This window comes from Cygnus olor, unplaced genomic scaffold (genome assembly GCF_009769625.2).
Source record: "Cygnus olor isolate bCygOlo1 unplaced genomic scaffold, bCygOlo1.pri.v2 scaffold_188_ctg1, whole genome shotgun sequence".
Classification (NCBI taxonomy): domain Eukaryota; kingdom Metazoa; phylum Chordata; class Aves; order Anseriformes; family Anatidae; genus Cygnus; species Cygnus olor.
The window spans coordinates 1-24,614 of record NW_024429126.1 but is presented as its reverse complement, the minus strand read 5'-3'; the positions used below and the strand labels follow the sequence as shown (position 1 = coordinate 24,614).

At 63.8% G+C, this 24,614-nt stretch overlaps 5 protein-coding genes across 12 annotated transcripts; 3 read left to right on the top strand and 2 right to left on the bottom strand.

Moving 5' to 3' along the window:
- Positions 1–29: 29 nt before the first annotated feature.
- On the top strand, positions 30–3,902 carry GNL3L (G protein nucleolar 3 like; the record flags this gene model as incomplete). Its single annotated transcript, XM_040543739.1, has 9 exons — positions 30–152; positions 241–385; positions 492–579; positions 676–853; positions 1,578–1,720; positions 1,820–1,956; positions 2,049–2,185; positions 3,488–3,662; positions 3,771–3,902. Coding segments are annotated over 9 exons (1,179 nt in total), but the record flags the coding sequence as incomplete, so codon positions are not given.
- Positions 3,903–4,127: 225 nt separating this feature from the next.
- Positions 4,128–10,063, bottom strand: ITIH6 (inter-alpha-trypsin inhibitor heavy chain family member 6). The gene is given in 14 exon segments (XM_040543750.1): positions 4,128–4,362; positions 4,460–4,691; positions 4,693–4,832; positions 5,080–5,193; positions 5,314–5,352; positions 5,496–5,519; positions 5,604–5,630; positions 5,772–6,890; positions 6,893–7,109; positions 7,185–7,301; positions 7,377–7,546; positions 7,632–7,846; positions 7,916–8,026; positions 8,192–10,063. Coding segments are annotated over 14 exon segments (2,898 nt in total). The 5' UTR covers positions 8,341–10,063; the 3' UTR covers positions 4,128–4,138.
- A 642-nt stretch (positions 10,064–10,705) lies between these two features.
- On the top strand, positions 10,706–12,801 carry LOC121063329 (non-structural maintenance of chromosomes element 3 homolog). The gene is made up of 11 exons (XM_040543749.1): positions 10,706–10,755; positions 10,927–10,978; positions 11,070–11,171; positions 11,273–11,336; positions 11,484–11,563; positions 11,654–11,748; positions 11,869–11,948; positions 12,022–12,064; positions 12,142–12,204; positions 12,444–12,558; positions 12,686–12,801. Exons 2-11 carry the CDS (start codon positions 10,937–10,939, stop codon positions 12,746–12,748), a joined length of 747 nt encoding a protein of 248 aa, XP_040399683.1. The 5' UTR covers positions 10,706–10,755; positions 10,927–10,936; the 3' UTR covers positions 12,749–12,801.
- On the bottom strand, positions 12,707–17,845 carry PFKFB1 (6-phosphofructo-2-kinase/fructose-2,6-biphosphatase 1). 8 transcript variants are annotated; one of them, XM_040543742.1, is made up of 14 exons: positions 17,057–17,845; positions 16,592–16,717; positions 16,411–16,507; positions 16,245–16,311; positions 16,041–16,115; positions 15,836–15,892; positions 15,635–15,756; positions 15,330–15,537; positions 13,894–14,040; positions 13,710–13,814; positions 13,478–13,607; positions 13,314–13,376; positions 13,096–13,160; positions 12,707–12,916 (listed from the first exon to the last, which is right to left on the bottom strand). In XM_040543742.1, the coding sequence occupies exons 1-14, from the start codon at positions 17,082–17,084 to the stop codon at positions 12,857–12,859; spliced, it is 1,350 nt and encodes a 449-aa protein (XP_040399676.1). In that variant the 5' UTR covers positions 17,085–17,845; the 3' UTR covers positions 12,707–12,856. The 8 variants fall into 8 exon arrangements, 7 of the variants coding, with proteins under 7 accessions (XP_040399676.1, XP_040399681.1, XP_040399679.1 ...); XM_040543747.1 differs by lacking the exon at positions 17,057–17,845 and adding an exon at positions 16,820–16,961; XR_005815948.1 differs by having other exon boundaries at positions 12,844–12,916; positions 13,478–13,627.
- HSD17B10 (hydroxysteroid 17-beta dehydrogenase 10) lies at positions 17,812–24,608 on the top strand (the record flags this gene model as incomplete). Its single annotated transcript, XM_040543748.1, has 6 exons — positions 17,812–18,136; positions 18,234–18,398; positions 18,677–18,841; positions 21,048–21,176; positions 21,274–21,382; positions 24,425–24,608. Coding segments are annotated over exons 1-6 (776 nt in total), but the record flags the coding sequence as incomplete, so codon positions are not given.
- Between the last annotated feature and the right edge of the window lie 6 nt (positions 24,609–24,614).

Genomic DNA, 24,614 nt, shown 5'->3' with positions numbered 1-24,614 from the left:
CCCCCCGGGTGACACTGGTGACCCGGTGACGCTTTTTTCCCCCCGCAGACCTGGTGCCGCGGGACGTGGTGGCGGCGTGGCTGAAGTATCTCCGCGCCGAGTTCCCCACCGTGGCTTTCAAGGCGTGCACGCAGCAGCAGAGCCGCAACCTGGTGGGGGCCCCGGGGATAAAATGGGGGGGGGGGGAAGGGGTTGGGATTTTGGGGTGTCCCCTCGTCACCCCGCCGTGTCCCCGCGCAGAAGCAGAGCCGGCTGCCGGTGACCGCGGCCCCCGAGGAGGTGCTGGCCGGGGGGGGCAGCGTGGGGGCCGACTGCCTGCTGCGGGTGCTGGCCAACTACAGCCGCTCGCGGGAGGTGAAGACGGCCATCACCGTGGGCGTCGTGGGTGAGCGGGGCTCGGGGCGGGATGGGGGGGTCCCCTCCGTTCTATTTCCCCCCCCCCGATCCCCAATTTTCCCCTTTTTCACCCCAATTCCCCCCCCCCCCCCCAGGCTACCCCAACGTGGGGAAGAGCAGCCTCATCAACAGCCTCAAGCGGAGCCGGGTTTGCGGGGTGGGGGCCACGCCGGGGGTCACCAGGTAAGCCCCGCCCCCGCTGTGGGCGTGGCCTGCGCGTTGGCCCCTCCTCCCCCTCGTGGGCGTGGCCTGCGCGTTGGCTCCGCCCCCTCCCCCTAGGTGCCTGCAGGCGGTGCAGCTGGACCGCCACATCCAGCTGCTCGACTGCCCCGGCGTCGTCATGGCAACGGGCGCCCCCCCCGCCGCCGCCCCCCTGAGGGGGGCCCTGGCCCCCCAGCGCCTCAAGGACCCCCTGGGCCCCGCCGCCGCCATCCTGCGCCGCTGCCCCCCCCAGCAGGTGGGTGCGGGGGGGGGGGGGAGCTCGGCCCCGTTGTTGGGGGGGGGGTTGGGGGTGTCCTGGGGGGGGGCTCAGACCCGTTACTGGGGGGTTTGGGGGGGTTCAGGCCCCTTTTTTGGGGTGTCAGGGGTGCTCAGCCCTACTACTGGCAGATTTGGGGGGGGTCGGCCCCGTTGCTGTGGGGTTTGGGGGGGGTTCAGCCCCGTTACAGTGGGGTTTGGGGGGGGTTCATCCTTATTACTGTGGGGTTTGGGGGGGGGGGGCTTCAGCCCCGTTACTGTGGGGTTTGGGGGTGTTGGGGGGGGGGGTTGGCCCCATTGCTGTGGGTGTTGGGGGGGCTCAGCCCTATTGTTACAGGGTTGGGGGCTGTCTGGGGGGGGCTCAGCCGCATCGTTTTGGGGTGTCGAGTGGGGACTCAGCCCCATTTTTATGGGGCTTGGGCTTTGGGGGGGGGGCTCAGCCCATTTTTATGGGGTTTGGGGCTGTTTGGGGGGGCTCAGCCCCATTGTTTTGGGGTGTCGAGGGGGGGCTCAGTCCCATTTTTATGGGGTTTGGGGCTGTCGGGGGGGCTCAGCCCCATATTTCCGGGATTTGGAGCTGTCGGGGGGGTGCTCAGCCCCATTTTTCCGGGCTTTGGGGTGCGTGGTGCTCCCCCCCCCCCCCCCTTTACCCCAACCCTAATCTCATGACCCCGTGTCGTGTCCCCCCCCCCACCCCCCCCCAGCTGAGCGAGCTGTACGGGGTGCCCCCCTGCGCCGACCCCCGGCAGTTCCTCTCCCACCTGGCCCGGCGCCAGGGCCGCCTGCGTCCGGGGGGGCTCCCGGACCCCCGCGCCGCCGCCGTGGCCCTGCTGCGCGACTGGACCAGGTGGGTTGAGGGGCCGGGGAGGGAGGGAGGGAGGGGGCAGCGCCTGCTTTCCCCGTACCCCAAAAACCTTCAAACGTCCCCCGAAAAACAACCCGGCAGCGGGAAAATCTCCTACTACACGCACCCCCCCGGGCGCGACGAGGCGGGGGCGCAGCTGGAGGCACAGATCCTGCCCGCGCTGGGGCCGGAGCTCGACCTGGAGGCGCTGGAGCGGGGCGACGCCGAGGCGCTGGCGGGTGAGTTTTGGGGTGTCCCCCCCCCCCCCAAAAAAAAAAAAATAATAATCTTTACCCCCCCCCTTACGGGGCTCACCTGGTCCCCCCCGCAGCCGTCCCGGTGGCGGTGGAGGGCATCGAGGTGTCGCCGTGCGGCCCCGAGGAGGAGGAGGAGGAGGAGGGGGAGGAAGATCAGGATGAGGCCATGGAGCGGGGCGGCGCCGCGGAGGCGGACGGCGATGGTCTGGAGGTGCGGGAGGGGTTTGGGGGGGCCTGAGAAGGGTTTTGGGGGGGGCCCGTGAAGGATTTCGGGGGTGCTTGAGGGGTTTTGGGGGGCCTGTGAAGGATTTTGGGGGGTGGTGAAGGATTTTGGGGGGGCCCGTGAAGGATTTTGGGGGGCCCGTGAAGGATTTGGGGGGGGGCATGAGGATTTTGGGGGGCCCATGAAGAATTTTGGGGGGCATGAGAAGGGTTTAGGGGGCGCCCGTGCAGGATTTTGGGGGACCTATGAAGGATTTTGGGAGGCTCAAGAAAGATTTTGTAAGCCCAAGAAGGATTTGGGGGAGCCCATGAAGGGTTCTGGGGGCATGAGAAGGATTTTGGAGGGTGTAAAGGATTTTTGGGGGGCTCGTGAAGGATTTTGGAGGCCCAAGAGGAATTTGGGGATGGCCATGAAGGATTTTGGGGGGCCCGTGAAGGATTTTGGGGGGCCCATGAAGGATTTTGGGGGGCCCGTGAAGAATTTTGAGAGGCATGAGAAGAATTTGGAGGGTGGTGAAGGATTTTGGGGAGCCTCTGAAGGATTTTGGAGGGTGGTGAAGGGTTTTTGGGAGGCCCGTGAATGATTTTGGGGGCATGAGAAGGATTTTGGGGACATGAGAAGGATTTTGGGGGGGACGCGAAGGGTTTTTGGGGGCTGGAGAAGAATATTTGGAGGCCCCTGAAGGAGCTTTGGGGGCACGTGAAGGATGTTTGAGGGCTCATGAAAGATTTTGGGGACCTAAGAAGAAGTTTTAGGGGCATGTGAGGGGCTTTTGGGGGCGCACAAATAATTTGGGGGGATACATGAAGAATTTTGGGGGCCCAAGAAGAATACTGGGGACCTGCAAATGATTTTGGGGGGCACACGAATGATTTTAGGGGACGTGTAAAGGATTTGTGGGGGCCTCTGAAGGATTTTGGGGGCCCAAGAAGAACTTTCATGGGCCCACGAAGGACTTTTGGGGGGGCACAAATGATTTTGGGGGGTACGTAAAGAATTTTGGGGTCCCTAGAAGAAGTTTCTGGGGGCACGCAAATGATTTTGGGGGGCCCGTGAAGGATTTTGGGGAACACGCGAAAGATTTTGGGGGCGCGTGGAAGATTTTTGGAGCCTGTGAAAGATTTTGGGGGGCACGCGAAGAATATGGGGGGGGGAACGTGAAGGATTTTTGGAGCCCTAGAAGGATTTGGGGGGGGGGGGGTACGTATTTTTGGGGCCGTGTGAAGGATTTTGGGGGCCCGTGAAAGATTTTGGGGGCGCGGAGGAGGTTTTGACGGGGTTCCCCCGCAGTTCGGCGCGCTGACGGTGGAGCTGAAGCCCCGGGCGAAGCCTGGGGGGGGCGGGGAGGAGGCTGCCCCCCCCCGCGCCCCCCGTTTGGAAGAAGTGGCCGCGCTGCCCCCCCTGCTGCAGGGGCAGGGGCTGGCGGCCGCGGGCAAGCGGAGGAAAAAGCAGCAAAAAAGAGCAGGTGAGCCGAAAACCCCCCTTTTTCCCCCAATCCTCGCCCCTTTCCCCCCCCCCCCCCGCCCCAGACGCCCCCATCGGAACCATTTTGTGTCGTGTCCCCCCCCCCCAGAAAAAATCGCCACCAAGCTCTCGGAGACGCTGACGGCGGCCATGCAGCTCTGAGGACGGAGGTTTATTGTTATTTTGGGGGGGGGCGTAAAAACGGTTAAAAACGAGTTTGGGGAATAAAAATGGCGGCGGAGTTGGGGCGTCGAGGTGTCGGGGGGGGGGGGGGGGTTGCAGAGAGGTCCCCAATTTTTTTTGGGGGGGGGGGGGGGGGGGAGGGTAGGGGGTTCACCCTTTCTCGGCACCCCAAAAACGGGGAAATCCCCCCAAAAACGGGGTCACCCGCTGCAAATTTTGGGGCGGCGGCGCTGGTGCCTTCGGGCCCCCCCCCCCCCCCCCCCCCCAGTTTTTTTTTTTTTTATATACCCGCCTTCAGCCCAGCACCGAAGGGGGGGCCAGGAAAGCCCCGTAGGGCCCCCCCAGCAGCGCCAGCACCTCGGGGCGCGGCACCAGCCAACAGCGCCCGCGTCGGGGCCCCCCCGGCCCCCCCGGCCCCGTTTTGGCCACCAGCGTGGCCGTCACCCCCACCTCGCCCCGGTGCAGCCACGCCGTCCCCGGCGTCCCCAAAAAAGCCAGCCGGACGCCCCGCAGCCGGCCTGGGGGAGAGGGGACACGCGTGTCACCCCCCCGACACCCCCAAAAAGGTGGCGAAGGCGTGGTTTTTTTTTTTGGGGGGGTGGGGGCAGCGCTTACCTAGGAGCCCCCCCGTTTTTGGGGACAGGCCGGCGCCGTCGGGGACGTAGAAGCCGAGGTGGTCGCGCTGCAGGGCGCCGGGGCGGCCGTAGCGGTGGCGCAGCACCCCGAATCTCAAGCGGGGGCCCAAAAGGAGGTGGAGGCGGCCCCCCCGGCCCACCACCAGCGTCAGGGGGGGGCGGCGGAGCCTGGCAGGGCGGGAGAAGGGCAGGGCAACGGGGGGGCCCCCCCCCGGTGACGCGGATCCCCTCCAGGGTGACGGCGACGGCGACGGCGCCCGCCGAGAGGGTGAGGGCGTCGAAAAAGGTGCGGGGTCGGGACGGGGCGCGGGGCCACGACGGGGCGCCCACCAGGTGCCCGTGGACCCTCAGCCCTACGAGGGGGGGGGAAATGGGGTGCCCCCCCCACGTTATTGGGGGTCGGGGGGGGGATTCCCCACGGCTTTTGGGGGGGGGGGTCCCGCGCGGGGCCACGACGGGGCGCCCACTAGGTGCCCGTGGACCCTCAGCCCTAAGGGGGGGGGGGGGGGGGGGGGGAATGGGGTGCCCCCCCCACGTTATTGGGGGTCGGGGGGGGGATTCCCCATGGTTTTGGGGGGGGGGTCCCGCGCAGGGTCTCACCGAGCCGCCGGTCGGTCAGCAGCTGCAGGACGTCGCCCGGGCGGCCGTCGAGGGTGAAGCAGAGGGGCTGCGGCGCCCCCCGCACGCTGGCCACGAAGTGGGGGTCCCCGTCCACTGGGGGGGGGGGGAGAAAGGGGTCAGAGGGGGGGCTGAGTGCCCCCCAAATCCCCTCCGGCGCCCCCCATCCCGCCCCGTGGCCCCCCCCCCCCCCCAATCCCGTCCGCGCCCCCCTACCTGAGGCGGAGAAGGTGAAGAAGGTGGGGCTGGAGGAGGCTGGAGAAAAAGGGGGGGGGCGTGGAGGAGGGGGTTGCAGAACACCCCTGGGCTGTGCCCCCCCCCCCATTCTGGGGGTTTTAGGGTGCCTGTGCCCCCCCCCCATTACAGTTGGCCCCCCCCCCTCACATCCCTTTACTCACCCCTGTCAACCTCATCTGTGAGGTCTGGAAGAGAAAAGGGGGGGGGGAGCATGGTGTGCTGTGTCGTCCCCCCCCCCAAATTTAGGGGGTGCGGGGGGGGGCCGTTACCTGCGGCGTCTTCGTCATCGGGGAGCCCTGCGAGGGGGCAAAGAGACGGAGGTGAGGCTGGGGGGGGTTCAATGGGTTAAATCCCCCCAAAAAAGGGGTGGCGGGGGGGTCCCCGCTGCGAGGAGGGGGGGATTTGGGGGTCGGGGGGGGGGGGGGGGCACGGTTCACCTTTGGGGGTGAGGACGGCGTAGACGGGGGGGGGGTTGAGGGACTCCACGAATTGCTCGCCCCCCGCCCCGGGAGCCAGCAGCTCGGCCTCGGCCGGCTGCAGCAGCACCGCGTCCCCGGGGCCTCGGGGGGGGCTGGCCGTCCCCCCCGGCACGGGGGGCACCCACAGCTGGGGGGGCCACGGCGGCGCGGTGCTGGCCGGCCCCACAACGTCCCCGAGCTGTCCCGCGGCGGTGGCGGGTCCCTTCGGCGTCCCCGCTGTCGCCTCGGTGGTGGCCGCGGGGCCGTCGGGCCCCGCGGCGGTGACGCCGAGCCCCGCGGTGACAGGCGGGGGGGGCGTCGGGCCCCCGTCCCCCGGCGTCGCCACCACCAGCGAGGTGAGGGGGGTGACGAAGCGGTAGAGGAGGGCCAGCTCGGTGGCCTCGGCGTCGAGTTTTTGGCGGGCGGCGGTGCCGTTGGCGCCCAGCCGCGCCCGCAGCAGGTCCCGGATGGTGACGTAGGCCCAAAGGCGCCGCGCGAAGGCACCGAGGAGCTCGGCGGGGCGCTGGGGACAGCCGGGCGGCACCTCGGGGGCGGCGGCGGCGGTCACCTCGGCGGCGGCGCGGAGCTCGCCCTCGCCGCCGTGCCCGGCCACCTGGACGCGGAGCCGCTCGACGCCCGGCTCCAGCCGCCCGGCCACCACCAGCTCGGAGCCCTGGAAATAACCGGGGAAGAGGCCGGGGGCGATGCGGCGGGCGGCCGCGCCGGGGTAGGCGAGCTCCACGTGGCGCAGGAGCGGGCTCTCGATCTCCCGGAAGAGGCCGGCGAGCTGGAGGGCGACGCCGGCCTCCTCGGGGACCCGGCGCGCCGTCCCACCGCTCGCCGCGGCCAAGCGGCGCAGCAGGGCCAAGTCGGCGTCCGCCCCGAAAGCCAAGCCGAAAAGGAGGGCGGCCGAAGGGGCCAGGGCTCGGCGGGCGTTGGAAAGGATGCGGGCGGCGTCCGTCACCCCCGCCGTGGGCTCCCCGTCCGTCAGGAGGAGCAGCAGCGGCACGCGGGGCTCCTGAGCGCCGCGGCGGAGGAGGGCGGCCGCCGCCAGCAGCGCGCGGTCGATGTCGGTCCCTGCGGGGTTTGGGGACGGTAGCGGGAGGAGCGTGGGGACACGGGGACGCGGTTGTGGCAGTACTCACAGCCGTCAGCCTCCAGGGACTCGACGTAGCGGGCGGCGCTGCGGACGTGGGGCGCGGTGGCCGGGACGGGGCCATCCTCCCGCCACACCCGGGCGGCCTCGGCGAAGGCGACGATGTTGAAGCGGTCGTGGGGGCGCAGGGCGCGGAGGATGGATTGCATGGCCGCCTTGGTCTGCGGGCGCGGGAGGAGTGGAAGAGGGGGCACGCCGAGAATCGGGGTCCGCGAGGTGCCCCCTCCCGCCGCTACCTGCTTGATTTTGGTGCCGGACATGGAGCCGCTGACGTCGATGAGGAAGATGATGTCTTTTGGGATGGGCGGCAGCCCGCTGGGCGCGAAGAAGTGGACAAAGTACCCGTCGTGTAGCTAGGGGATTAAACGAGGTGGTTTAGGGACAGGCTCACGCTCACCCTACCCTGACCCCATCCCTCCCCGCCACACCTCCACGTCCCCCACGGCGTCGCGCCGCGCCACGTCGTACTCCACCACAAAGTCACCGGCGAGGCCAGTAGCGGAGAAAGCCGCCTGCTCCTGCGGGGTGGGGGCGAAGGCGACGCGGGCACAGTGGGTGCCCTTCTCCACCCTGGCGGCCGGCAGCACCTGCCCTGCGGCAGAGGCGGTGGTATTAGGGTGCCGTCACCACGGAAGAGGGGACTGTCACTGTCCTGGACATACCTCGCCGTGTATCCGCGGGCTGGAAGGGCAGCACGCGGAGGTCGCAGATGCCAGCCCGCTCGGTGATGCTCAGCTCCACGCAGAGCTCGGCCACGACCTGGCGGGGACGGACGGCGACAGCGTAGCGGTACGTGCCCAGGCGGCGCTGCAGCAGCTCCTCGTAGCGCAGTTCGAAGGACGCGTGCCCGTTTGCTGCCACCGTGGTCGTCACGCGGAAGCGCTGGGTCTCCTGCTCCCTGCAGGGCAGGAGGGGAGCGTCACGGTCCCCCTCGTGCACCCCGATGTCTGCCCTCCCCAGCGCTCACTTGGTGCCGACGTGTGCGGCCGTCTTGCCCTGCTTGCGGGCTGCTTCATACAGCTCCTTAGCCCGGTGCTTCTCCATCACCTCAGCTGTGTAGACCTTGCCATCAACTGTGCTGGTGGGGGAAGATGATTAAAATGGCACACGGTTGGCTCTTTCTCCATGACCAAAGCCATAGCACTGCCCAGCAAGGGGCTGTGGCTGTGGCGGTGGCCATGCTGATAACATGTCCCTTCCTCCTCCTCCTCCTCCTCCTCCTCCTCCTCCTCCTCCTCCTCACAGGGTGAAGTTGGTGATGAAGGCAGCAGGCGACAGATCGAGGTCGAAGGCAGCCTGGCGCGGCGCGGGGTGAGGGTTGTGCATGGCACAGTGCACCCGGGTGGAGGCGTAGCGGGAGATGATGGCGGAGCTCACGGTGAAGCTGGTCATTGGCAGCTGCGAGGGGGGGGGGCATAATGGTGGCAAAATATTCCCCCCACGGTTCAGATTGTGCCCCCAAAATTAATTAATGCATCTGTGCTTACCTCCTGGCCAAGGGAAAGATTCATCACAGGCAGGGCAAGCAGGCAGGGCAACGCCAAGTACCTGGCCAGGATGCGTCCCAGCTCATCCATGTTGCCTTCTCTGCTGCCTTTACTCCTCAACCTTCCCCGGAGCAGCTTTTCCTCCTCTTTTTCTCTTTTAGGGACTACTTTTTTCCACTTTCCTTCTTCCTCCACACCTACAAATGCAGCATTCACTTGAGACAAGCCGGGCTTGTCCACAGGCTGGGGGCTGGAGATACGCCAGTCTCTGCAAGATGAAATAAAAACAAAACGCCCAGAAGAACCTGTGTCTTTCAGGCTGGCTATTTTCTTATTTATTTTTCCCTCATGCTGCTTCTTTTTTTTTCTTTTTTCTTTTTTTTCCATGAGCTTAGTGCATCGGTTACTGGGGAAACTCAGGGCAAGCGTGAGGCAAAAGAGGCTGTTATTAGCCACCATGGTGGAGCAGGGATATTTATAAGGGCTGAGGGGTGGGAATTGGGTACAAAAAAAGAGGCTGGAAAGGGGAATTTTATCTATTAATAGTCATGATTCCAGTGGGTCCTTGACTGGGAACCAACATGGCGCCCTGACTGGGACACAAAATGGCGCCTTGCTGACAGGGAACTAAGGTAGCACCCAACTCCTGTAAGAGAGTTTTTTTGTGCGCGTGTTTTTGCAAAGAAATGTTACATTTGTTTAGGAAGAAGGAATGTATTTTTGAGATATGCTTGTAGCGATAAGGAAGCTTACAGGACAACCTTGTAAAACACCAACAACAACCAGACTCCTTCATGGAATTAGGCAAAAATCATGGTGTCAAGTCAGATAATGGAAGAAATATTACCACCTCACAGAGTGAAAAGTCACGAGAAACTTGAAAAATAACAGGCTGGCAACTGAAAGTCATGTACGAGCTGTGAAGTGCCAGATAGGTTATGAACCTGGAGTACCCAGTCAGTGGGGAAATGGGAGGGTCCTGATTGTCGTGAGATAAGTTATATATAAACTGCGCTATTTAACTAGTAGGTGCACTCCTGCTTGGAAATAAATATATATCCTTCACCAGAGAACCTGCCTGGAGGAAATTATTGTGAGATATTTCTCACACTCCTAAGCGGATTTTGCTCCAGATATCGCTGCCATCAACCTCTCCTCATCCTCAACACCTCAAAATGGCGAAGGGACAATCCTGACCTCACCCCCAGGCTCCCTTGGTTAAACACAAAAAGCAATAAAACTTTCCAAGACTCGTTTTGGAGAATTATAAAGTGGGTATTCTTTATAAACAGTGCTGTGTATGTAGGGGGGTAATTCCACCAAACATGTACACCTAAGCAAGACAATGAGTACTTATTTATGGTACGGTGATACGCATATTCAGGTAATTTTGCAAGAAAGGGCAGGATTTACGTTAATGGTTTATCAGAACTAATTATCATATTGTCCCTCCTACTTTTGCATGAGCAATACCCTCTTGGTGGTCACACTGGGGTCTTTCTGATGAAGGCTCTTACTCTTCTTCACCTTGTACTTTTCTCCTTTCCGTTTTGTGCATGCTCTGTCATCATTTACCACTTCAGCAGTTTTGCTTTTTTTTCAAAATCAGCTAATTTAATTAAGTTATACTTTGGGTACCACGTTCCTTCTTCAGCCTCAATTTTGTGGCTAGAGCTGAGTCTTATAGCGCATATTATATATATAGATATATATATAGCTTATATATGTTAGCAATATGCTAACATATATACTATGTTAGCGTATTTTGAGTTTAGCCTTATGATTCTACGATAATAATTGTTTGTCGGTGCCTCAGCCACCATTATGGCGCCTTCCTCAGCCTGAGGTGAGGGGCTTGGCAGTGATCAGGCGCTTTAATACCTTTATAAAGGAGGGGATGGAGGTGAAGTCAGCCACTTTGGGTCTTTTTTGTGCTTTTTTTGTGTGTTTTTTTTTGTGTTTTTTTTTGTGTGTGTATTATTTTCACACTTGAAGGGACACGGGGGAGAAGGAGCGACCGTTGGCCGCCATTTCCCCCCCCCCCCGCGGTAAAAGGCGCTTCCCGCCTTTTTTCCAAACCCGAGGGGAGGGGGCGCGAGGCCGCGCTGCCGGCACGCGGCGGGCAGGGGGAGAGGGTGGGCGTGGCCGGCGCCTCTCGCCCAATCGCAGCCGGAGGCGGGGATGGGCGGAGAGGAGCGGCCAATGGGGAAGGGCGGGGCGGAGAGGGAAGGGCCAATAAGGGGGCGGGGCGGGTGCGCAGCCTGCGCGCATGCGCACACTGGGCGGGGAAGGGGGAGGCGGTGGCCCGTGACGGGAGCGGGTAATGGCGGAGCGGCTGCGGCCGGCAGCGGGGCCTCGGGGCCGCTCTAACGGCTCCTGGAGGCCCCGCGCTGGGGGATTCGGGGCTGGGAGAGGGGCGAGAACGGGGGGGGAGGGCGATGGGGACCGGCCGGTAGCAGCTCGAGCCCGTCCGGCTCTGCCCTCCCCTCAGAACCCGGGAGATGTCCCAGAGGAAGCGCAGCAAAGGGGCGGCCTTCAGCCAGGTGAGGTGATAAACCCTGATTTCCTCCCTTGCTTCGCTGGGGGTTGTCGTAGACCGGCTTGCGGCAGCAAATTCCTGGTTTTGTCCCGCAGGGGGATGATGGCGACGACGATTTTAGCGTGAGCCAGACGCAGACGCACAGCCAGGTGCAGAGGAACCTGCAGAGGCGCTCCCGGGATGAAGTGAATCGGAAGGTGAGGGGTCGATCCCCGTCCTGTAGTGGTACAGGTTGACCTTTCTGCATTTTGTTACTTTATATATATTTTCTGGCTATTTCCCCTTGCTCACCGCGTAGGTGAGTGAGCTAGTTCAGTTCCTGCTAGTGAAGGACCAGAAGAAGATCCCCATCAAGAGAGTCGGTGAGTTTAAGGGAGCTCTTCTCAAAGTTTCTGGGGTTGCTCTGGTCCTTTCCCAAACTTTTTTGGGTTGGATCTCTCCGAAAACCTCACTGCGTGTATGGGGGGGGGGGGGTCTCAGCATCTCAGCATCCCCCCTGTTTCCTGCAGACATCCTGAAAAAAGTCATCAGGGAATACAAAGACGTCTACTCCGAGATCGTCAACCAGGCAGGCAGGACCCTGCAGCAGGTATGGGGGGGGGTCTCCTGGAGCTGGGGGGTTTGGGGTTGGGATCCCCCCCCCACCACCACCGCTGGATTAAATCTTTGCCTCCTGCAGGTGTTCGGGCTGCAGCTGGTGGAGATCGACACCAAACACCACGTCTACATCCTCACCAGCAACCTGCCGCGCGTCGAGGGGGAGAACCTGAGGCGGTGAGGGGCTGGTGATGAGGGCGCTGGCGTCCCCTGGGTGTTTTTGGAGGGGGGGGGGGGAAGGGGACAGAGCCCCCAGGTGCCCCCTTCAGGTGGGTGACGCTTCTCTCCCCGCCGCAGGGACAACCAGACAGCCAAGCTGGGCCTCCTCACCATCATCCTGAGCTTCATCTTCATGAAGGGCAACTCGGCCAAAGACAGTAAGGCATTTGGTGTCCCCCCCGGACCCCAATTTCTCCTTGCCCCCCCCCCCCCCAACATTCTCCTTTCCAGGTGCTGTATGGGAATTTCTCCGCCGGCTCCGGGTGCAGCCAGGGTAGGTCATTGGGGGGGGGGGGGGACAGGAACGGGTTTCGTTGCTTCCACACCCCGTTAACCCCCCGCCACCCCCAGGGAGAAGCACGAGGTGTTTGGGGACGTCAAGAAGCTGGTGACGGAGGAGTTTGTGCGGCAGAAGTGAGTGCGAGGCGGGTGGGGGGTGTTTTTTTTTGGGGGGGGGGGGGGTCACAACACCCCGGTGCGCACAGAGCAGCCGCGGCGCTAGTGCCAGCCGGGCCGTTTATACCGCACCGCAGAGAGAAATCGCCGCCGTCCCCACGCCCGGTGACTTGAGGGGGTGTCACAGGGCTGGGGCGTGCTGGACACCCCTGGGGGGGCCCCCCCAAAACACGGGGTCACTCCCCCGCTCCCTGCAGGTACCTGGAGATCACCCCCATCCCCCTGACGGACCCCCCCGAGTTCAGTTTCCAGTGGGGGCCGCGGGCCGCCAAGGAGACCTCCAAGAAGGACATGCTGAAATTTGTGGCAAAGGTGAGGATTTTGGGGGGGGGTTTCCTATTTGTTTGGTTTTTTTTCCTGCTTTTGTTTTTTTTTTGGGGGGAGGGCAGGGCACAACCTGTCCCCCCCCCATTTATTTTTTGTTGTGTTTTCTCTCCAGATCCAAGAAAAGGAACCCAGCTTCTGGACGAGTCAATACAACGAGGCCACAGCCAACCCCTGAACCTCCTCTTAAATAAAAGCGTATTTTGGGGGTGCAGCGGCCCCCCCAATACACGCCAGGCTCGGTTCTTCGTTAAGGCAAGCTTTAATTGGGGGGGGGGGGGGCGGCTCAGTAGTGCTCGGGGACGGTGATCAGGGCTTCGGCCGGGGGGCGGCTGACGTCGACGTTCTGTGGCACAAGGGGTTTTGTGTTTGGGGGGGGGGGGGACCTCTGCTCACCCCAAAATCTGACTTTTTAATCCCAAAACGTGTCCCCACTGTGGGGGGGGGGGGGGCTGTTAACAAGCCCTGCATCCCCCTCGCTGCGGGGGGGCAGTAATTAATCCCCCAAATTCTCCCCTCCCTCACCTGGGGTTTCTCGCGGTGGGTGTTGACCGCCTCCACGTTGAGGAAGATGGATTCCACTTCGCACCCTGATTTAATGTCGGGGGGGGGGGGGACGACACAGAAGGGGCGATGTTACAGCCACGGCCGCCCTTTGGGCGGAGGGGGGGGGACACCCCCAGGGTGCTGTCCCCTCCCCGGGGACACGGGGGGGGGGGGACACGGGGGGTGTCCCCACTCACCGTAAGCCACAGGGGTCAGCTTGAGCACGGTGTGCAGGGGGCACCGGAGGTAGGGCAGCTCCTCTGGGGTGGGGTGGGGGGATGAAAATCAGGGGGGGGAGGTGGCTATGAAAGTGTCCCCCAGGTGTCCCCAAATTGTCCCCAAAGTGTCCCCACGGCCTCACCGGCGCTTTTGTCCAGGAAATAGGCCAGCAGGCAGCGCATGACGGCTTGGTGGCAGATGACCAGCACGTTCTCCTGCCGCTCCAGCTCCATGATGACCGGCTCCAGGCGCTGCACCAGGTCCTCGTAGGACTAGGGGAGGGGACGGGGCGCTGAGAGGGGGGGTCCCCAACCCTGTCACACCCCCCCCCCCCGCCGTTGTTATCGTCACCGTGCCCTGCCCCTCGTTGTCACCTCGCCTTTCGGGTAGCGGTAGCGGTACTTGTCCTGGTCGCGCAGGGCGAACTCCTCGGGGTAGCGCTCCTGGATCTCCTCGTAGGTCATCTCCTCGCAGACCCCCTGTGGGGGAGGGGGGGGGGGGCGTTACATTTGGGGTTCGGGGGGGGGGGGAGGTTTTGGGGTTTGGGGGGGCGCTGACCGCGTCGATCTCGTTGAGCGCCTTCCACTGCTCGTAGGGCACCCCCAGCGCCTCGGCCGTCTCGATGGTGCGCTTCATGTGGCTGGTCCACACCTTCAGCTCCCGGATGCTCTGGCTCCGGATGAACTCGGCCAGGGCCTGGGCGTACTGGGAGGGGGTGGGGCCATGCGAGGTCACGCCCACAAGGGGGGCGGGGCCCTGCCCTCAGTCCCACCCCCCCCCCTTGGCTTGTGGGAAAGGATGGGGGTGGGGGCTGGGTCCTTGGCCCCGCCCCCTTTGTCCATGCAGGTGTGTGCTGTTCTGTGGGGGTGTGGCCTGTTAGCCCCGCCCCTTTGCCCGTGGTCTGACCAATCTGTCTCATAGGGGCGTGGCCTCCCTTAGCCCCACCCCTTAACCATGTCCCCCAGTGAGAGTGGCTCATGGGGGATGTGACCTCCCTTAGCCCCGCCCCTTTGCCCGTGGTCTGACCAATGTCTCATAGGCTTGTGGTCTCCCTTTGCTCCACCCCTTAAATAATATCCTTTAATAAGGGTGGCCCATGGGGGTGTGGCCTCCCTTAGCCCCGCCCCTTAACCATGTCCCCCAATGAGAGTGGCTCATGGGGGTGTGGCCTCCCTTAACCCCGCCCCTTTGCCCATGGTCTGACCAATCTGTCTCATAGGGGTGTGGTCTCCCTTTGCTCCACCCCTTAACCATATCCCTCAATAAGGGTGGCTCATGGGGGTGTGGCCTCCCTTAGCCCCGCCCCTTAACCATGTCCCCCAATGAGAGTGGCTCATGGGGGTGTGGCCTCCCTTAGCCCCGCCCCATAACCATATTCCCCAATTGGGGGCTCATGGGGGCGTGGCCTCCCTTAGCCCCCCCTTTGGACATGACCTGATGCCTGGGGGCGTGGCGTCATCTAGCTCCGCCCCTTCACACCTGCTGGGTGTGGTTCCGGGGGGTGTGGCCTCGCTTAGCCCCACCCCTTCATTGATATCCCAATATGGTAGCTCCTGGGGGCGTGGCTTCCTCACCCCACCCTGTTGCCCACCCCCTTATATGGGCTATTGGGGGTGTGGCCTCCCTTAGCCCCACCCCTCATCTCCATATTTGGGGCAGCTCCGGGAGGGGCGCGTGGCCAACCCTCTGCCTCCCTACTTGGGATCCTGTGTGTGTGGGGGGGTTCCCTTAGCCCCGCCCCCTCCCCTTCCATATTTAGGGCATGAGGGGCGTGGCCCGCTCCTTTAGCCCCACCCCCCTCTACCTCCACATTTGGGCTCCTTCAGGGGGCGTGGCCACCCCCCTTAGCCTCTCCCCTCCCTTCCCCAAGCCCTCCCCCCACAGCCCTCCTGCGTCACCCCGCGGTGGGGCGGCGGCGGCGGGGGGCGTGTCCTTCCCCCCCGTGACCCCGCCCCTTTGTGGGCGTGGCTCCTCCTCCCCCCGGCCCCGCCCACCTGGCGCCCGCGGGGGGAGAGCCCGGCGTCGCCGCCGATGCGGCCCCGCAGGTTGAGCTGGCTCTCGCCGTGGCGGCTCAGGTAGATGGCGCGCGGCGTGACGTGCGTGTTCATCAGGTAGTACACCGTGCGGCTCTGCACGTGGCCCTGCACCCGGTTCGCCAGGTACCGCACGCCCACGTCGAAGATCTTGATGTAAGACAGCCCGCTGCGCGCCCCCCCGGTTGATGTTAGGTGGGGGGGGGGGGGGGGGGTGTCCCAAATTATTATTCTGGGGGGTGCGGGGCCACGAAGCACGGTGCCACCTGTCCAGCTGCTCGTCCAGCGGCTCGTAGGTGGCCTTGTAGCACTCGATGCGCTGCAGGAAGTCGGCCACCACCTCCTCGGGGGCGCAGCCCTTGTAGTCGGGGCTGCTCAGCTTCACTTGCTTGGGGGGGGGGGGGGGGGGATTATTTTTGGGGTGGGGGCACGCTTTTTTGGGGGGTATGGGACGGGGAGCGCCTCACCTTGATGTTCTCCTCGATGATGGCAGGGTCGTCGCAAATGGACTCGACGAACAGGACCTGGAGGGGAAAGGGGACGTCCCCGTGGTGCCGGTGCCCCCCCCCCCCCCCCCAAAGCTGTGAGCACCCCCAGGCAGTGCCACACGCAAGCCCCCCCCCCCAAATCCTCAGAGCCCCCCCCCCCCCCCCCCCAAATTACTCCCAGCACCTTGTAGCCGTTCTCTCTCGCGAACTGCAGGATGAGGGCTCGGCGCTCCCGCGTGGTGTTGGTGGCATCAAAAACCTGAGGTTGGGTTGCAGCCAGGGGGTTATAAACCCCCCCCGGGGGGGGGGTTAATTTGCTCCTTGGGGGGGTTAATTTGCCCCCCCCCGGGGGGGGGGGTTAATTTGCCCCATTGTGGGGTTGTCTTACCGCCACCTGCCCCTCTTCGGAGCTCAGGTAGGCGCGGACGTCCTGGAGGGCAGCCAGCGCGCACTGCCTGGGGAGGGGATTTTTGTAGGATGGGGGGCACCAGCTGGTGCCCCCCCCTCCTCAAATTGCCCTCCCCCCCCTTATTTATCCCCCCCCCCCCCAATACCTGCGGATGTGCATGGCCTCCTCGTTGTCGTGGCGGAAGAACTCGTAGCTCTTGTAGCTCTGCACCGCCTCGCGCCGGTACTGCCCCACATTAAACACTGCGGGGGGGGGGGGGGGGGGACAGACAGTTAGGGGGCACCCCCAGATTGTGCCCCCCCCCCCCTAAAAAAAAGAATACTCGCCCCGTGTCGGGGTGCCGATCCAGTTGAGGTAGCGGGTGAGCTTGCGGGAGATGTAGGTCTTGCCGCGGGCCGGCAGCCCCACCATGATCACCATGGTGGGGCAGTTGGTGAATTGGGGTACAGTGGCTGAAAAAGGGGCGTGGGAGGGGGGACACAAGGTTTAGGGGGGGGGGCCGCATCGTATCAGCACCCCCCCCCCCCCAAACCCTCCCCCTCCCCCAAACTCACATCCCCGCCGCCGCAAGCGGTGGGAGCTGAGGGGGACCCAGACTTTTTGCAGGGGGTTCTGCGTCAGCTGGCCCGCCGGTGCCACCGCCATGGCTCCCTGCCCTCTGTCCTCGCCGCCGGTCAGTGTCCCCATGGCCTCGTGTCCCCCACCCCCCGCTCCCTTTAAGCAAACGCCCCCCCCCCTTTGAACAAACACCCCCCTCCCTTAAACAAACACCCCCCCCCCTCGTCCCGTACCTGGGATTTTGGCCGATTTCTCCTCCATGGTGGCCCCGGGGGGGTGGCACGCCGGTGGCCCCGGGGAAGGTCGGAGGTAACGCTACACCCTGGCCGCCGGCCGGCCACGGACAGCAGCTGGGACGAGCCGGGGGGGGCCCGGCCCCCCCCCCCCCCCCCCCCCCCCCCGGGGTGCTGGCACCTCGTCCCCGTCCTGTCCCCGGAGGGGTGCTGCTGCTCCTGGTGCTCATCCTGTGCTCCCTGGGGGTCCTGATCCCCATTTTGGGGGGGGTGTCCCACGTCTGCCCCCGCCCCCCCCCCCCCCCCCCCCGGGGGGGGGCCTATCCCGAGTCTCTTGGGGTCCTCATCTCCTGGGGGGGGCTGCCCCCCAACCCTGCTGTACCCCCGCCCCCCCAGCTCCACGGGGGTCCCCCCCCGTGTCCCCACTTTGGGGGTCCCAAGTGCAAATCCAGGGGTTTTTCCCCCCCCCCCGCCCCCTCCGGGGGGGAGCCTCTCCCACCCCCCCGGGGACCCGACCCCGTCCCCTGCAGCCGCTCGGCTCCGTTCGGGTTCTTTCGGCTCCCTTCGGGCTCGCTCGGCGCAGTCCATCGCTGCTCGGCTCCGTTCGGGTTCCTTCGGCTCCGCTCGGCTCCGTTCGGGCTCCGCCAATCGCCGCTCGGCTCTTCCCGTCGCCCCTCGGCTTGGCCCCGCCCACTGCCCTTCGGCTCCACTCCTCGCCCCCTCGGCTCCGCCTATCAGCGCTCAGCTCCGGCCGGCTCCGCCCACCACCGCTCGCCCCCTCCCGTCTCCCTTCGGCTCCCTTCGTTCCCCTTCGGCTCCCTTCGTTTCCGTTCGTTCCCCTTCGGCTCCTCCGCTCGGCTCCCTTCGGCTCCGTCCGCCTCCCTTCGGCTCCGTTCGTTCCCTTACGGCTCCTCCGCTCGGCTCCCTTCGGCTCCGTCCGCCTCCCTTCGGCTCCGTTCGTTCCCCTTCGGCTCCCTTCGTTTCCGCTCGGCTCCCTTCGGCTCCCTTCGTTCCCCTTCGGCTCCCTTCGCCCCCTCCCCCGGCCTTGACCCCACGATGGCGGCGCTGCGCAGCGTGAAGGTGCCAGGGGGCAGCGAGGCCCCGCAGCCGGGTTTCGGGGGCCCAGCCCGGCCCCTTTCACCCCCCACCCCCCGTGACCCCTTCCCGTCCCCTCCAGGGCCTGGTGGCGCTGGTGACCGGCGGCTCTTCGGGCTTGGGCCGAGCCACGGCGGAGCGCCTGGTGCAGCAAGGGGCCCGCGTCGTCCTCCTCGACCTCCCCAGCTCGCAGGGGGCCGAGCTGGCGGCGGAGCTGGGGGGCAGCTGCGCCTTCGCCCCCGCCGACGTGAGTACGGGGACGGGGCGGCAGCGAGGGGACCGGGCGGCCTCGTGGCGTGGTGGTGGTGGTTGGTGGTGGTGGTTGGTGGTGGTTGGTGGTTGTTGGTGGTGGTTGTTGGTGGTTGGTGGTGGTGGTGGTGGTTGGTGTGGTGGTTGGTGGTGGTTGGTGGTTGTTGGTGGTGGTTGGTGGTGGGGGTGGTGGTGGTGGTGGGGGTGGTGGGGGTGGGGGTGGTGGGGGTGGTGGGGGTGGGGGTGGTGGGGGTCCCAGCGGCGCCGTCCCCGCAGGTGACGTCCGCCAAGGAGGTGGAGGCCGCCCTGGAGGTGGCCAAGAAGACGTTCGGGAGGCTGGAGCTGGCGGTGAACTGCGCCGGGGTGGGCATCGCCGTGAAGACCTACAACGCCAAGAAGGACAAGGTGCACGAGCTGGAGGACTTCCAGCGCGTCGTCAACGTGAGCCAGGCGGCCGTCGGCGAGGGGGGGTGGGGGGGTGTCACCGGGGTGCTCGCGGGGGCAGCCGGAGGGGTCGGGGTTTGGTCGGGGCTGGGGTCAGCGGGGTGGGCGTGGGGGTGTCCTCGGGGTGCTCGTGGGGTCGGGGATGGGGTCAGCGGGGTGGCTGTGGGCGTGGGGGTGTCCTCGGGGTGCTCGTGGGGTCGGGGATGGGGTTAACGGGGTGCTCGTGGGGTCGGGGATGGGGTCAGCGGGGTGGTTGTGGGCATGGGGGTGTCTTCAGGGGGGTTGTGGGGTCGGGGATGGGGTCAGCGGGGTGGTTGTGGGGTCGGGGATGGGGTCAGCGGGGTGGTTGTGGGGTCGGGGATGGGGTCAGCGGGGTGGTTGTGGGGTCGGGGATGGGGTCAGTGGGGTGGTTGTGGTCGTGGGGGTGTCCTTGGGGTGGTTGTGGGGTCGGGGATGGGGTTAACGGGGTGCTTGTGGGGTCGGGGATGGGGTCAGCGGGGTGGTTGTGGGCATGGGGGTGTCTTCAGGGTGGTTGTGGGGTCGGGGGTGGGGTCAGTGGGGTGGTTGTGGGCATGGGGGTGTCCTCAGGATGGTTGTGGGGTCAGGGACGGAGTCAATGGGTTGGTTGTGGGGTCGGGGATGGGGTCAACGGGATGGTTGTGGGGTCAGGGGTGGGGTCAGTGGGGTGGTTGTGGTCGTGGGGGTGTCCTCGGGGTGGTTGTGGGGTCAGGGATGGGGTCAGCGGGGTGGTTGTGGGGTCGGGGATGGGGTCAACGGGATGGTTGTGGGGTCAGGGGTGGGGTCAGTGGGGTGGTTGTGGTCGTGGGGGTGTCCTTGGGGTGGTTGTGGGGTCGGGGATGGGGTCAGCGGGGTGCTCGTGGGGTCGGGGATGGGGTCAGCGGGGTGGTTGTGGGCATGGGGGTGTCCTCAGGATGGTTGTGGGGTCAGGGATGGAGTCAATGGGTTGGTTGTGGGGTCGGGGATGGGGTCAACGGGATGGTTGTGGGGTCAGGGGTGGGGTCAGCGGGGTGGTTGTGGGGTCGGGGATGGGGTCAGTGGGGTGGTTGTGGTCGTGGGGGTGTCCTTGGGGTGGTTGTGGGGTCGGGGATGGGGTCAGCGGGGTGGTTGTGGGCGTGGGGGTGTCCTCAGGGTGGGCGTGGGGTCGGGGATGGGGTTAACGGGGTGCTCGTGGGGTCGGGGATGGGGTCAGCGGGGTGGTTGTGGGCATGGGGGTGTCTTCAGGGGGGTTGTGGGGTCGGGGATGGGGTCAGCGGGGTGGTTGTGGGGTCGGGGATGGGGTCAGCGGGGTGGTTGTGGGGTCAGGGGTGGGGTCAGTGGGGTGGTTGTGGTCGTGGGGGTGTCCTCGGGGTGGTTGTGGGGTCGGGGATGGGGTCAGCGGGGTGGTTGTGGGGTTGGGGATGGGGTCAACGGGATGGTTGTGGGGTCAGGGGTGGGGTCAGTGGGGTGGTTGTGGTCGTGGGGGTGTCCTTGGGGTGGTTGTGGGGTCGGGGATGGGGTTAACGGGGTGCTCGTGGGGTCGGGGATGGGGTCAGCGGGGTGGTTGTGGGCATGGGGGTGTCTTCAGGGTGGTCGTGGGGTCAGGGGTGGGGTCAGTGGGGTGGTTGTGGTCGTGGGGGTGTCCTCGGGGTGGTTGTGGGGTCGGGGATGGGTTTAATGGGGTGGTTGTGGGGTCGGGGATGGGGTCAACGGGATGGTTGTGGGGTCGGGGATGGGGTCAGCGGGGTGCCTGTGGGGTTGGGGATGGGGTCAATGGGGTGGTTGTGGGGTCAGGGGTGGGGTCAGTGGGGTGGTTGTGGTCGTGGGGGTGTCCTCGGGGTGGTTGTGGGGTCGGGGATGGGGTCAGCGGGGTGGTTGTGGGGTTGGGGATGGGGTCAACGGGATGGTTGTGGGGTCAGGGGTGGGGTCAGTGGGGTGGTTGTGGTCGTGGGGGTGTCCTTGGGGTGGTTGTGGGGTCGGGGATGGGGTTAACGGGGTGCTCGTGGGGTCGGGGATGGGGTCAGCGGGGTGGTTGTGGGCATGGGGGTGTCTTCAGGGTGGTTGTGGGGTCGGGGATGGGATCAGCGGGGTGCTTGTGGTCGTGGGGGTGTCCTCGGGGTGGCCGCGGGGCTCTCCCGGGGCCGTCCTCGGGCTGGTTACGGGGTGGGGATGACGCCCACGTCTCCGCCACCCCCTCGTCCCGCAGGTTAACCTGGTCGGGACCTTCAACGTGACCCGCCTCAGCGCCCGCCTGATGAGCCAGAACCCCCCCGACCCCGACGGCCACCGGGGCCTGGTGGTGAACACAGCCAGCGTGGCCGCCTTCGAGGGGCAGGCGAGCGGGGCCGCCGGGGATTAGGGGTGGGGGGGGGGCCCGGATTAGGGTCGGGGGGCGGGGCACCCCATAAATTGTCCCTTTTCCTCCCCCGCAGGTGGGGCAGGCGGCCTACTCGGCCTCCAAGGGCGGCATCGTGGCCATGACGCTGCCCATCGCCCGGGACCTCGCGCCCCTGGGGATCCGCGTGGTCACCATCGCCCCAGGTACGGGGTCGGGGGGTTTTACGGGGCGGGAAAAGCTGGAGGGCAAGCGATTCGCCCCGCTTTTTTTTTTGGGGGGGGTGGGGGGGGGGTGGAAAAGGCGTGAGGCAAACGCTTCACCTCCCCTTTTTTTGGGGGGTGGGAGAAGTTATAGGGTAAATGCTTCGCATCTTTTTTTTTGGGGTGGGAGAAGTTGGAGGGCAAACGCTTCACCTCCTCTTTTATGGGGTGGGAAAAGCTGCAGGGGAAACACTTCACTCCCCTTTTTTTTGGGGTGGGAGAAGTTGTAGGGCAAACGCTTCACCCCCTTTTTTTGGGGTGGAAAAAGTCGTAGGGCAAACGCTTCACCCCCTCTTCTTTGGGGTGGAAGAAGTTGTAGGGCAAACACTTCACCCCCTTCTTTTGGGGTGGAAGAAGTTGTAGGGCAAACGCTTCACCCCCTTTTTTTGGGGTGGAAAAACTCGTAGGGCAAATGCTTCACCCCCTCTTTTTTGGGGTGCAAAAGGTTGAGGGACCAACGCTTCACCCCCTTCTTTTTTGGGGTGGAAGAAGTTGTAGGGCAAACGCTTCACCCCCTCTTCTTTGGGGTGGAAGAAGTTGTAGGGCAAACGCTTCACCCCCTTCTTTTGGGGTGGAAGAAGTTGTAAGGCAAACGCTTCACCCCCTTCTTTTGGGGTGGAAGAAGTTGTAGGGCAGACGCTTCACCCCCTTGTTTTGGGGTGGAAGAAGTTGTAGGGCAAACGCTTCACCCCCTTCCTTTTTGGGGTGCAAAAGGTTGTAGGGCAAATGCTTCACCCCCTTCCTTTTTGGGGTGGAAGAAGTTGTAGGGCAAACGCTTCACCCCCTTCCTTTTTGGGGTGGAAGAAGTTGTAGGGCAAACGCTTCACCCCCTTCCTTTTTGGGGTGGGAGAAGTTGTAGGGCAAACGCTTCACCCCCTTCCTTTTTGGGGTGGAAGAAGTTGTAGGGCAAACGCTTCACCCCCTCTTCTTTGGGGTGGAAGAAGTTGTAGGGCAAACGCTTCACCCCCTTCCTTTTTGGGGTGGAAGAAGTTGTAGGGCAAACGCTTCACCCCCTCTTCTTTGGGGTGGGAGAAGTTGTAGGGCAAACGCTTCACCCCCTTCCTTTTTGGGGTGGAAGAAGTTGTAGGGCAAACGCTTCACCCCCTTTTTTTGCGGTGGAAAAAGTCGTAGGGCAAATGCTTCACCCCCTCTTTTTTGGGGTGCAAAAGGTTGAGGGACCAACGCTTCACCCCCTTCTTTTTTGGGGTGGAAGAAGTTATAGGGCAAACGCTTCACCCCCTTCTTTTGGGGTGGAAGAAGTTGTAGGGCAGACGCTTCACCCCCTTTTTTTGGGGTGGAAAAAGTCGTAGGGCAAACGCTTCACCCCCTCTTCTTTGGGGTGGAAGAAGTTGTAGGGCAAACGCTTCACCCCCTTCTTTTGGGGTGGAAGAAGTTGTAGGGCAAACGCTTCACCCCCTCTTCTTTGGGGTGGAAGAAGTTGTAGGGCAGACGCTTCACCCCCTTGTTTTGGGGTGGAAGAAGTTGTAGGGCAAACGCTTCACCCCCTCTTCTTTGGGGTGGAAGAAGTTGTAGGGCAGACGCTTCACCCCCTTGTTTTGGGGTGGAAGAAGTTATAGGGCAAACGCTTCACCCCCTCTTCTTTGGGGTGGAAGAAGTTGTAGGGCAAACGCTTCACCCCCTTCCTTTTTGGGGTGGAAGAAGTTGTAGGGCAAACGCTTCACCCCCTTTTTTTGCGGTGGAAAAAGTCGTAGGGCAAATGCTTCACCCCCTCTTTTTTGGGGTGGAAGAAGTTGTAGGGCAAACGCTTCACCCCCTCTTTTTTGGGGTGGAAGAAGTTATAGGGCAAACGCTTCACCCCCTCTTTTTTGGGGTGGAAGAAGTTATAGGGCAAATGCTTCACCCCCTCTTCTTTGGGGTGGAAGAAGTTGTAGGGCAAACGCTTCACCCCCTCTTCTTTGGGGTGGAAGAAGTTGTAGGGCAAACGCTTCACCCCCTCTTCTTTGGGGTGGAAGAAGTTGTAGGGCAAACGCTTCACCCCCTCTTCTTTGGGGTGGAAGAAGTTGTAGGGCAGACGCTTCACCCCCTTGTTTTGGGGTGGAAGAAGTTGTAGGGCAAACGCTTCACCCCCTCTTCTTTGGGGTGGAAGAAGTTGTAGGGCAGACGCTTCACCCCCTTGTTTTGGGGTGGAAGAAGTTGTAGGGCAAACGCTTCACCCCCTCTTCTTTGGGGTGGAAGAAGTTGTAGGGCAAACGCTTCACCCCTTCTTCTTTGGGGTGGAAGAAGTTATAGGGCAAACGCTTCACCCCCTTGTTTTGGGGTGGAAGAAGTTGTAGGGCAGACGCTTCACCCCCTTTTTTTGGGGTGGAAAAAGTCGTAGGGCAAATGCTTCACCCCCTCTTTTTTGGGGTGCAAAAGGTTGAGGGACCAACGCTTCACCCCCTTTTTTTGGGGTGGAAGAAGTTGTAGGGCAAACGCTTCACCCCCTCTTCTTTGGGGTGGAAGAAGTTGTAGGGCAAACGCTTCACCCCCTCTTCTTTGGGGTGGAAGAAGTTGTAGGGCAAACGCTTCACCCCCTCTTCTTTGGGGTGGAAGAAGTTGTAGGGCAAACGCTTCACCCCCTCTTCTTTGGGGTGGAAGAAGTTATAGGGCAAACGCTTCACCCCCTCTTCTTTGGGGTGGAAGAAGTTGTAGGGCAAACGCTTCACCCCCTCTTCTTTGGGGTGGAAGAAGTTGTAGGGCAAACGCTTCACCCCCTTTTTTTGGGGTGGAAAAAGTCGTAGGGCAAACGCTTCACCCCCTTCTTTTGGGGTGGAAAAAGTCGTAGGGCAAATGCTTCACCCCCTCTTTTTTGGGGTGCAAAAGGTTGAGGGACCAACGCTTCACCCCCTTTTTTTGGGGTGGAAGAAGTTATAGGGCAAACGCTTCCCCCCTTCTTTTTTGGGGGGCGGAAAAGTTGTAGGGTAACGGACTCACCCCAACTTTTGTTGTTGGTGTTGTTTTGTTTTTTTTTTCCGGCCCTTTTAGGGTTGTTCTCCACCCCGCTGCTGGCCGGTTTGCCCGAGCGGGTGCGGAGCTTTTTGGGGCAGCAGGTGCCGTTCCCGTCCCGCTTGGGGCACCCCGGGGAGTTCGCCCACCTGGTGCAGGCGCTGGCCGAGAACCCGATGATCAACGGGGAGGTGGTGAGGCTGGACGGGGCCCTGCGCATGCAGCCCTG